Source organism: Trichoplusia ni, chromosome 21 (genome assembly GCF_003590095.1).
Source record: "Trichoplusia ni isolate ovarian cell line Hi5 chromosome 21, tn1, whole genome shotgun sequence".
Taxonomy (NCBI): Eukaryota; Metazoa; Arthropoda; class Insecta; order Lepidoptera; family Noctuidae; genus Trichoplusia; species Trichoplusia ni.
Window position 1 is genome coordinate 5,845,250 of NC_039498.1, and position 12,640 is coordinate 5,857,889.

The 12,640-nt window shown below is 33.4% G+C and overlaps 2 protein-coding genes and 1 non-coding gene across 3 annotated transcripts; 1 reads left to right on the forward strand and 2 right to left on the reverse strand.

Annotated features, from left to right (window-relative positions):
• Window positions 1-8,423: 8,423 nt before the first annotated feature.
• Window positions 8,424-9,745, reverse strand: LOC113504173. Its single transcript, XM_026886340.1, has 2 exons — window positions 9,721-9,745; window positions 8,424-9,295 (listed from the first exon to the last, which is right to left on the reverse strand). Exon 2 carries the CDS (start codon window positions 9,260-9,262, stop codon window positions 8,438-8,440), a length of 825 nt encoding a protein of 274 aa, XP_026742141.1. The 5' UTR covers window positions 9,263-9,295; window positions 9,721-9,745; the 3' UTR covers window positions 8,424-8,437.
• A 548-nt stretch (window positions 9,746-10,293) lies between these two features.
• Window positions 10,294-10,366, reverse strand: Trnav-aac. The gene has a single exon. It is a non-coding gene; the product is annotated as a tRNA-Val (tRNA).
• Window positions 10,367-10,676: 310 nt separating this feature from the next.
• Window positions 10,677-11,697, forward strand: LOC113504174. The gene is made up of 2 exons (XM_026886341.1): window positions 10,677-10,801; window positions 11,178-11,697. Exons 1-2 carry the CDS (start codon window positions 10,751-10,753, stop codon window positions 11,484-11,486), a joined length of 360 nt encoding a protein of 119 aa, XP_026742142.1. The 5' UTR covers window positions 10,677-10,750; the 3' UTR covers window positions 11,487-11,697.
• Window positions 11,698-12,640: the final 943 nt, after the last annotated feature.

A 12,640-nucleotide genomic window follows, 5' to 3' on the forward strand; every position in this document is an offset into this window, starting at 1 on the left:
ATGAAACGGTAAACAATAAGTCAGCTACTTTTAAATTACCTACTTGTTATCGTGACGGTAACCCAAGGCCAAATGCCGCCGCATTGTGTTCGATCAATACTCATTGTTTTAATAAAAACGAATCACGTTTTTCATAGGCAAGTGACAAGTTTTGATTGAGAGGTCAGGTTTTAAATAGGCTGCATCTGTTTTTCTTCAATTTATTTATGATAAAAAGTACAAAAGTCGTAACAGCGTATCAGAAAAGTATCATTAGAATAATCAGTTAAGTTATCCTCGAATTATAAACATCCCAAAATTTATTTAAAAAACTGACTTCCTATTTGGACGTCTCAAGTCTTTATGTGTTGGGTATAGCTTTCAGTTTTATATTGATTTGAAGTACCTTAGTTACACTTTTTAAAGTTTAATTAAACATAGAAATAATATTATAGATAATTCTTTTGTAATAAAATCCATTATGCATGGAAAAAACGATTTGCTATGTTCCTTATATGCTTTTCTTTTAGCAATCCATACAACATGAAACAATAATACTATATACGGATGGGTTTGTATGTGTGTTTGGGCGTTTCCATTCACAGTGAAATTTAGGTTCAACTACTTGACCCTCTGCATTAACATATATCTCTAGATCCTCATATTTTAAATGGCATAACAGAAATCCACACCAGTGAATCTGCCAAACAGTAATTTTTGTCTAAGTTTTAATGTAATTTATACTATTAAAACGACTTGGACACTTTTGCACTGTTAAGATTGTATCGGTAGTATCCATATTATGAGCTTTCGATTTTTCTCCTTTAGTCATGTGAAACTGAAGAATAGCAACTATCAGAGTATTTCTGTGCCATGATGATTGATAAAAAATATTTACAGAAGACACATTTTAAATTTATCGTTTTATAGATTTATGAAGTTTGCATAATGCAGGCATTAACAGCCTTGCCTTGAATGTTAACTTTTTGACAAAATATGGAAGTAAGATTGTAATTATACAATTCTACCTTCAATTCCAAACATTATTTCCATTCACTAACCATATAAGACAATGCAAGTTTATTCTGACGCTCAATGTACAATAAATAATTATACATATTGGTAGCCATGTTTGATTGTTGCTATCTTTTGTATCATCCTGTCTGTTAGCATAGTATATTATGTTTGTCTGCCTGTTTGTGTAGTGATAATTGTTATTTTAGCCCAGAATAAAACAATGGTTTGTTAAGACATCAATTTTTTGTCTTTTTTTTTGTATTTTGAATATCCTACATGATACGGTTAAATCTATCATGACTTTTGATTAATACTGTAAGAGGCCAGCTATGGAGAGAGAACACACAATACATGGTGTGGTATACAGTGCCTTCTCTCGATTTTACAATTGCATACTCTGTCCATGCTAAGTTTACCATTTTGACGGGTTGTCAAATTGTCCACAAAGTGACAGGCAATATTCTATTGATTTGATTGAAGTTTAAATATGATTTGTGGCACACTTAAATACTTAATAAACCATGACAAAAATTGTTTTAAAAGTGGTCAAAAATAATCATAGTACTCCCTGAGAAATTTACAGAGCATCGTGTAATTAAATGTTTAATAGGGTAGGAAGTAGAACATTAGAAAATGTAATTGCTTTGATACTATTTTCTCATTATAGATTCATTTATAAAAAAGTAATTAGGTGTTACATTATTTGTTTATATACATTGAAGGTTCAATGAACTATAATGACAATAAGAACATGAAGATTATAAACAATAATATTATATAAATAGTTAATGATGATATTGAAAAAAAAATCTACTGTAGTCTAAAATCGAAGGAAGGACTAAAGGCGCCATTATAGAGTTGTCAACTTAACTATAAACTTTGAAGGTCATAGTTTAAAATGACAAAGGAAAGTCGAACATAAATCCTAGTTACTACTTCAAAACTTCGTAGACGTAACGACATTGAAAATCAACAGTATTATGAGAACTAATGTAAAAATACGATTACAAAATGTTAAACTTTTCTCAGCCGTAGTTAATAAACCAGTGCTCAAAATAACTTTCACATATCAAACGATCGGAAGACTATAAACAAAAGAAGTCTATGATTCACGTTCTAATCATAAAAGTTAAAACCTCGATGGTGATAACCTCCACGTGAAAAAAAGGTTAGACAAAATTATAAAGATTGCGACACGAAGGTAATCAGCCAATTACATGATGACGTATTGAAATAGAAGGACAATGCACGGCGCAATACGTAATAAGTGCCGTTCCAAATTCAAACAAGCACACAGAACAATCTATCAGTGCTACGACGGGTTTAATTACAAATATGATAAGAAATAAAGATAATTATCAAAAGAAATCACTTACTAGTAGTTTTTCTCCTCGACAGCGGGGGGTTCCAAACCAACGACATCGTAGTAATTATTGTAATTACTACTAATACTACTACTAAAATTTAACTGTTGTATTAACTTCGTCATCTTGACAAGTCGTATTTAAGCCTTGGAAATACTTGGGAAGAAAAACACGGTTGGACCGTAGAGGATCGCAGGAATTGCGTAGTTCACACGAACACGAACAAGCGAAGTGTAAATTAATTTGATTTGATGAATAATCAACTTGAAGTCCGAGCGAAAGGCGTTAACCATAAAATTAAGTGGTATACTATTTACATACAAAACGCACGTGCAGAAAGCCGTCTGAAATTGGTCGCATAACACAATTTTTCCATAATGGCCACCGGAAACGTGACGTTTCTGTTCTAGATAAAAACGTTCCATTCCACGTGCAAGGATAAAACATTTTATCCATAATTTTTTTAGTTACATAATAGTGATTCGGTTCCTCGAAATACAGCTATTGTTTAATTAGAATTCTACTAGAATACGTAAAGATGTGTTTTAAAAGCTACATAAGCAAAAACGAGACTTAAAATTGACGATCAATACTTTCGTTGACAACTGTGTTGCTAGGATAACGTTCCGTTCTCTGAAAACATAACGTCAATGCTGACCATAGTGAAGTTAGCTGCAGCACTATCGATTGGGCTGCGCCGTAATGCGTACCATACATAACAACTAAAATCGATTAAAAACTTACCGATTACGAAAAATTAACGATGGCATACTACTCGTTGACGGCTCAATGTTCGTTAATATTTGTTTTTGTATCATGTAACTTGATGCCGGTAAGGCATGTAACGTCATAACTTCACTTTGAGTTTACACTTCACTTGTCAAAAACCTTCCAATTAAGGAATACTTAGTTTTTTTACTGGCCCGCACATCAATGTTTATACTTTTTTGGTACTTTCTAGATTTTTTTCGGTTCCTGGGTAACGACATTCAGGCTTGGCAGCGTGGTCACGACTAGTGCTGTGCTAGTCGCCGCAGCGGCGGTATTATAGGTACGATATACGTAGAGGGATCTCCACCCTCTATTTTTAGGGAGGATGGGAAGGTTTACACGGGTTGATTTTTGTTGTCAGGTTTCTGGATAAAAATAGAATTAAATCTGTCTGTAACTAAAATTCATCACAAAGGTATACATCATAAAGGGTCTCAAAGAATTGTCGGGTAACGACAAGGGTACAGTTTGAAGATACTAAATTTCAAAGCATTCTGTTATAATATTTTGTATAATCTTTTCTCTGAGATTGAGTTAAATCACCTACTACCCGTTACCTAATAATTTTTGATTGGCAATATGCCTGACAACATTTTGCAATTACAAAAAAATCAGGCAATTCACAACACCAGCCTTGTCATGAGACATTTTTGCCTAGTAAAAGAGGTTGTGAAACTTAGATATTTAGCCAATTCAGGTAAAATAGGGTGTCCAGAATTCAGTGACACTAAATACAATCACGAAATATCTATAGAAGTACATACATAAGTAGCGTGGCCAGGCTTCCGGATAAAGCCGGACATAGATAAGCTTTTTGATTACATGTCCGGCTAAAATAGGTAAACGGTGTCCGTCTTGTCCGGCTTTTGTTAGGCTTTTTACGATAAAGTTTTTTTTGAGTTAAAAATGTCTTATTTGTTCATAAATGTTTAATTATCTTGAATTTAATTTTATTGTGCAACTCAAAGAGATTTTTTTTTATTTTAATAATCAAAAAGACCTGATTTTACATAAAATTGTCGTACCTAAATCCTCAATAATATAGGGTGTCCGGCTTTTTTAACCAAATGTCCGGCCAAACTGGTTGGTCTGTCCAGCTATTAGGTTTGGCGACCTGGCAACGCTATACATAGGTATGGGCAGCCCAAGATCAGTAATTAAGTATAATTATTAGTCCCATATCCGCAAAAAGCCATAGAGTTTACTCAGATATTCCAGAGTTCTCCGGCCTCAGTCTTCGTTTTTTGTGAATCAAGCTACATGTGAAATGTTCCTCAAGGTTAATTAATTAGTATTTAGTATTGACGGCTTTATTTATATTTGTGATCACTGCGTGTATTAAATGCCAACTGTGAAAATAAATAGATACATGAGCTCAGTTTCTCAATGTCCAAGTGGGGTTTTTAGTTTAGTTATTTGTGTATAATTTATCTAGCTAGTTTTGTAGCTTAACGGCTTGTTCAAAGTTAGGGAAGTGAGTAGGTACCTATCGATTTGAATTTTTGTGACTGCGTGGTACAGAATTACTATTAGTCACCACACTGTGGTTATATAATCTGTTAAACAGATTCCTTACTAAATTCAATATCGCTATCCAAAATCTCCCCTAGTGTGGTCCGTCTCGGACTTTCGCGCATGCGCCCCGTCTCCCGTGACGTCACACTGTTTACACCCACCTCTAGCACATTCGATTGTTTTGTTCCCAAAAGGATAATAGTCCTTATCGACAAGAAAATATATAAAAATAGATTCTCTTTTCAATCATAACTATAAATATAATACGACACGAAAAATCGACCGCCGAAAATGTCAAAAATAATTTGACTACAAGCTTTATTTAAGCCAACAGTTTCTGTTCAATAAAGATTACTTAAATCGCCAGTAATCATTTAAAACTATTCAATTTTAATTATTTTTCGTTTTGAACCTATACGACATTCAAAAAGACCAATTAAACAGCTCATTAAACTGAATAAGTTGCTAATTTGACTCAATTTTGACGTACCAACCATTTTTTCTCGACTTTTTAACTTTCATTTGACTTACGCGTTGATCGATTTACGCAGCACGCTGTGTTACGCAGCGATTCTATGTCGCATTATTCCAGCCAGACTTATTGGATTCATGCACTACTTAAATACCTAAGAATTTTATTGATTAAAAACGGTTTTTACCATACTTCGTAGCAAGGTAAAAAAAAACATATTTTCGTAATTACTTCATTATTTAAATTTTCAGAAGAATTCTGTAATACCTAGATACGGCAACAGCAAAACGCGCTGAATCATACCAGCCCTTCTCAGGTTTCAGCGTAGCTAACCAATTCATTAAAACCTATATTTTTAAATGGTATGATGTACTTTGAGTAGCAAATAAATGATCACTGGTACCCAGGTATACTTCAATTTATAAAGAATCCTTTGTATCGCAGTTGCAAATACTGCATAGGCTGGTTTGTACCATAACTAAACAAAAAAGACTTTAATATAGAAAAACAAAAAACATTGAAAAATATGTAGCTAATTTATAACCATAGCTAAGGAATTGCGGTGTAAAGCCAACTTTCTCATTAGATTTTGCACTTTTTATTCTATTATTATTATTGATTAAAAAACTGTTTTTGTTGTTTTTACCATACTTCGTAGCAGGTAAAAAAAACATATTTTCGTAATTACTTCATTATTTAAATTTTCAGAAGAATTCTGTAATACCTAGATACGGCAACAGCAAAACGCGCTGAATCATACCAGCCCTTCTCAGGTTTCAGCGTAGCTAACCAATTCATTAAAACCTATATTTTTAAATGGTATGATGTACTTTGAGTAGCAAATAAATGATCACTGGTACCCAGGTATACTTCAATTTATAAAGAATCCTTTGTATCGCAGTTGCAAATACTGCATAGGCTGGTTTTGTACCATAACTCGTTTAATTGAACAATTAAATATGACTATTAATAACTAGCTAGGATTTCGGTTAAAGCTGCAAAAATATCGACCCTCCTTGAAAGAAGTCGGATAAAAGTCTATGCCTGAGAAGTCTCTATGTAAATCCAAGATATCAGCTACCTTCAAACGGAATTGCACCAAAATCGGTTGACCCGTTTAGACGCAAAGGCGCTACAAACATAAACACACCCTCACACACATACAAACGCTTTCTCATAGTCTGGCATTTATAATATTAGTGTGATTGCAGTTGAGATGTTTGCGTATTGACTGAAAATGACAATACAGTACGGTTCGCTTCCGAGGAATATAGGCCAGTGAACTAGAACTAGGTTACCGATTGACGCAATACTCCTTTATAACCCCACCTGTAGATATATGGGATAGCAATATATTATGTATGTGTATATGCCTCGTTCATGTAGATTAAGTATCAACAATATGGATTAATAGACGTTTTTGTATCAATTATTGCTTATGAATAACGTTTGATAAGTTAAACAAATGATTTTAAGGTAACAGCAAATATATAAAATAGACTTCAAATCGAAAACTTATGGGTTTGTAAGAGGAGCTCGTGGCTAAGCTATAGCCGCATAAGTGATTCGATCACAGGTTAAGCTATGCTTGACGCGGTTGGTTCGTAGATGGGTGACCATCTTTGTCATAACGAGTTCCTCCGTGTTTCGGAAGGCACGTTAAATTGTGGGTCCCGGTTGTTATTCCTACATCTTTCACAGTCGTTACAGGTAGTCAGAAGCTTGAAAAAGTCTGACAGCCAGTCTAACCAAGGGGTATCGTGTTGCCCAGGTAACGTTAAATTGTGGGTCCCGGTTGTTATTCCTACATCTTTGACAGTCGTTACAGGTAGTCAGAAGCTTGAAAAAGTCTGACAGCCAGTCTAACCAAGGGGTATCGTGTTGCCCAGGTAACTGGGTTAAGGAGGTCAGATAGGCAGTCGCTCCTTGTAAAACACTGGTACTTATCTGAAACCGGTTGGACTGGTAGCCAACCCCAACATAGTTGGGAAAAGGCTAGGCCAAAAAAAAACAGTCCGAAGTTCTGAGGTAACAAACAAATTACAGACAAAATTGAGTACAAATAAAAAGTTAAAAAAATAAAAGAAGCGGTCTTAAAAAATCCGAAGACGCATCGGTTGGGGACTACTCAATTTGAGGGTATATAACTGTATACCCAGAAATCCTGAAAACTAAAAAGTAATTTTGTTATACGAATACGCCATATTGCTAGAAATATTACAATAAACTGTTTAGCTTAGAAATTATAATAATAAATAGTGTTAATGTAATTAAATAATTCAGGACAGCCTGTCCTGCTTAGTCTGTTATTATACAATTATGTGATAGAATTACAATTAAAATATGCATCAATCATTTTTCTGCTGTGATAACCCGAAACACAGGTTTAAAACAAACCTAGTTCGGGTGTCCCTATATTATCTTTAGACCATCCTTCTCGTATATTATTACGTCTTGGTGTAGATTAACTCAACTCCTATGATTATAACTATTAAGATATTTTTACTGGTTTTACATCTGATTCATTTGTATTCGTACATGAACTAAGTAATGTGAACTAGGTTTTTAATAAATTTATTTTATTATTTTATATGAGAGGACCGAAAATACTTAGAATATGTTTTTGTTTCTAAAAGGAGGTAATTTATTTTCGTATCATCCAGTAATTTGATATCTATGGCCGGCCTACCACAAAACCAGTCACTATTAAAGCAGAATTATTGCCGTAGTGAAAGAGAGATGCCACTACGCGCAATGTAGAGTGCTATCTCACTCATGTAACTTCAACAGTTCTACATTTAAAGGTGACGGTAGGTAGGTGATAACTATAGGTATGTACTGAGTCATATATGTATTTCAAGTCAACGCCATCCGAAATATGCATTTTATCACGTGCGAGTTGCAAAATAAACACATTTGCTTCGTTATTAAATACCGAAACAAATTTATCAAATTTTGATAATAACTTATTACATATTAATATTAAAGAAACGGAGATTACAATGAAGACAAATTATATTTATTACCGATCACTCAGAGATAAAAATAATGTTATGCTATAAGTAACTTGTGTTGAGGTTACAGATTAAAATCCATTGTGAAATTGATACCAATGTGATTTTTTGATCAGTAAAATAATAAGAAAATTTGGATCTCTTAAAACATTAAGCCTGAATATCGCTGTAGCGAAGTTTGTTGGTTTATAAAAAACACAAAAACTTTCTAGAATATCACTTTATTATTCTTAAATCTTGTCTTAAATAAATAACACAAAAATTAGACTAGATACAATAAATTATTTTAAATAACTTGTCAAATTCTAAATTGCCAATTTGGACACATAATAAGGTACCAAAACAGTTATAGTTATCTTTTTTAACAGATTCCCATACATTTGCATGAAAGAAACATTTTTAGGCTTAAACAAAATGGCTACCGAATCGTCCGAATCCACAACTGATACAGAATTCGGTACAATATTTTTAAAAGGGAGATTATCTAAATTTAATTTCGTATTTTTAGCTAAAGATTTTAAATTCACATTTGGTTTATCGCAAAACATTTCTTTTGGTAACGGGATATTTGCAGTTTCACCCAAGATGTCGGAAGCTCTTTGACAGGGTATGTCAAAATAAGTTCTTGGCTTCGGGCTGTCAAATTGTGACGTTTCAATTGGCGGGGTAAAATCACTGCGGCCGCCATTTGTGGGTCGAAAGATGGGCATCATAGTTGGTGTTTTTTCTTTTTCGCATTGATCTTTTAATTTTGTTAAGGCTTTAGCGATTTTCTTGAATACTTCAGAGAAGTCTGTTGTGTTTTTAACTGTTGTGTCATTTTCTTTGACTGTATCTAGCATATACGATTGATTTTCTACCACTTCTTTGATTGGCTGAAGTCTTTCTTCTACAATGCTATCAATATCAATTTCTGGAAGTTCTGGAAGTTCTGGCTCCTTCTTAACATCTTCTGTTGCTTCTTTATTCTCTTTTTCCTCGGTCAAAAGATACTTCACGATTTTGGCGACTTTGTAAAGTTTGTCTTTTTTGATTTTCGATGTATTTTTGATCATTTGTAGCTGTGGTAAGAGCTCTTCCCATTCTGTGGTCGTGGAACCAGATGAGGATTTCAGGTTCTTGATGAGCATTGGGACTGAATCATCAACTTGTGACGTCACTTCCTGTTAACAGATCATTTAAAATGTACATAAAAAGGTACTGAAATCTGGCTAATTTGACGTGAGATATTAATTTTTTTTTAATTAAAACAGTATTGTGTTAGTAGGGCAAGTTATATTCTTGGAATTCAATTCCTACTACGGCTGAGTCAAACTGTGTCAAAACGTCAACCGCCAAGATTTTGCAAATTTACCCTTAACGCAACAGTATAAAGGTCACAATGATGCATACTTTTGAGATAGCTCAAGAGATTATTTTCTCATTGTCAAAGACATCGCTATTTATCACGTCACGTAATTGTAACGTTAAATATTCTAAGTCACTTTTATACAAAACGAAGCGCTTTCTCAAAAATAGAACCAATATATTACTTTGGGCAAACAAAATAGAATTCATTAGGTTTAAAATACAAACATATAAAACTTACATTGAAAATAACACAAAAAACAAGAACTAAATATTTTTCAAACATTTTTCTTGAATACAACACGCTTTTAACAATATAAACTTATCAATAAAACAAATGATATTAATCGCAAGTTTTTGTATATAATTTATCGATTACAAAATTCCGATTTCAATAATCGGTATGACATAATGTATTTCGCATCACTATTTGATAACTTTTTAATTACACCGGAATTCGAAATTTCGAATGTCAATACAAAGTTTTTTTTTACTATAAATTTGGTTTTATTTTTAAATATACAAATTGCGTAATTTTTAAAATGTCCGAATATCCGAAATTGAATGAAACCAACACATCTTTTAAGAGAGAAATATTGATAAAGAAACCACAACAAGAAAGCTGATAAAGCTACATTATGGATGGGTTAATCTTAGACCACAAGAAGTTATTACGTAAAATCAAACAATTCAGCAATTTGTTTTGCGATATGATAAAATTTTGATTGTCATTTTAACAGAAAATTTTCAGGTTTGCTTGAGTGATAAAAAAGTAAGTACTCTCATTATTTCGATTTATAATCGCAAAAAGCTATGTTTCCGCCCGGGATCGAACCGGGGGCCTTCTGCGTGTTAGGCAGATGTGATAACCGCTACACCACGGAAACTTGACTGACATTGTCAAAACAGCTGTCAATACAAAATTCAAGAAACATAAACGAAACATTTTTGCTAAAAACTCCCTTGTTTATCGATTCAAAAGAATTTAAACTTTACCGTAATTGCAATAGAGTGATTTTCGCATTGTATCAGAAATGCAAATAGACATTTAACAGATAAAAAAAACAATTCGTTTTTTTTTTAATTTTGCAACTGTGCTATCGGCGAAGGTTGCTCCATATACGTTTCAATACTTTCATATTTAAAAGAAAAGGATTTCACGTGTTAATAAATGTGAAATTTTTATAATTATGAAATTATTTCATATAAATAGTGTGCCGTTTATAGAGAAAGTACATTCAAAGTTTAGTTTTGAAGATCAATCAATCAAAATGAAATCCTTCGCATTTGCATTCGTCATTGTGCAGGCTGTTCTTATCCAGGTACGTTTTGAATTTTTTCGAAAAATATCAATTGTTTTTGTTTGCCTTAACAAGTTTCCTAACGACGTTATTTTCCTAAACGTAGTATACTATAGTCTGTATTTTTTAAATCAATATCTATATCTATCTAATAGCTTTGAAAATATGAGTACCATAGGTTTTACTACCCTTTTCTACTCGTGTCATATAAGTACACAGGATGTGCCAAGACTGAACATCAGTATGATTATAACCTAATTGTTATTTTCAATCCTGCTTTTCATGTAATCCTACTACACTCCTTTTAGTATAATACGATTTAAAAATCCATTTACAATTGCAATATACAACTGCTTCAACAATCCTGCAATTTTCTAACCACCTTCTACTTCCACAGTCTGCCTTCTCACAATGCATCCGCGGCCCCTCCCCCATCGCCCTCTCCTCCCCCCTGGTCTCCACCATCGCGCAACCCAGCGTCGCGGCCAGCCTTGCCGACACTCTCTCCTTGCTTACCGTCAGCAGTCTACTCGCTGAGAGCCTCCCCCTCAACCCCAACGTGATCGCTACTGTACCGGTTGCAGTGGCCCCAGCGTACGCCCCTGCGTACACCACAGCTTATGCCCCAACATACGCCTATGGTGGTTGTGGGGGTGGGTGCGGTTGCGGTTGTGGGGGTTACAATGGATACTCTTACATCTTCTAAGTATGGTCAAGTAATTGGCAGCCTTTTTATGGCTCTTTCTGTATGATTTACTCAATCGTAAGCTTCAGTTCGTTCTAGAAGATTTAGCCTGGTGAGTACTGATGGGCATTAAATTTTCTTTACTTTAACGAATGGAAAATGATCTAAGATCTGAGTAAGAGCCTTAAAAATTCAATTTTAGAAGAGTTTTCATAGTTCTTTATTTTAATAGACGCCATTTTAAAATTTTTGTTTTTAATTTTGTTTTGTTTTTTTCTTACTTTTTAATTGTTATACCGAGAATTTTGAAACATTTCGTTTTGAAGGTTGGTACAAAGAAAAAGAAAATTGTAGAACAGTTTAAAAGTTTCCCCAATCATAATGACTTAGTAAATATTGTGTAATACTGATAAGTGTGTCAAAATATGTATTACTTTGCATGTTGTAATAAAGTAACTTGTCATAATGTCATTGTTTTACTTCACTCCTGCTGATAAAGCACGTTCTGTGTGAAAGAAAGTTATGTCAACGTGAATATTAGTGACTTAATACAGCGTTATTGTTATTATTATGTTAAGCTGATTATATAGTTCTCAACAGGAGACTGTCTGGACAAAGTCTAATAGTTTTAGAATAGAAAACGAATAATAAACTCGATTCGAACTTGGGATCACAGTTTATGCGATGAGCACGTACATTGGTACTGTATCTGGTTGAAATTTATCTTCAATTTTGAATACAGACCGATATCCCGCACGTTACCAATCGATAAAGATCCCATGGGAACATAAAATCGAGATAATTATTCTATATGTAAATCCTCGTTGTAAACTATCTGTGTACCAATTTTCATCTAAATCCGTTCAGTAGTTTTAGAGACTAGATGGCGTTCGTTAAAAGTTGTGGAACTATTTTTTTATTTTATTTACCTTTCACATGCATTAAAGCAACATGCACAAAGCCAAACAAAATCTAGACTAGAAATCTAAATATTGTAATTTAACTAATGTAATAAATACGAATGTATGTGAGTAAGTGTGTTTGTATTTGCTTGTGTATCTTTATTTACTTTTCACGTCCAAAGGGCTGAAGTTGCTGTGGTAGACGTTCAATCAAAATCCCATTGTTAAAGAATTGAAAAAAAAAATTTAGTCGTATTTTAATATATTTTTTTA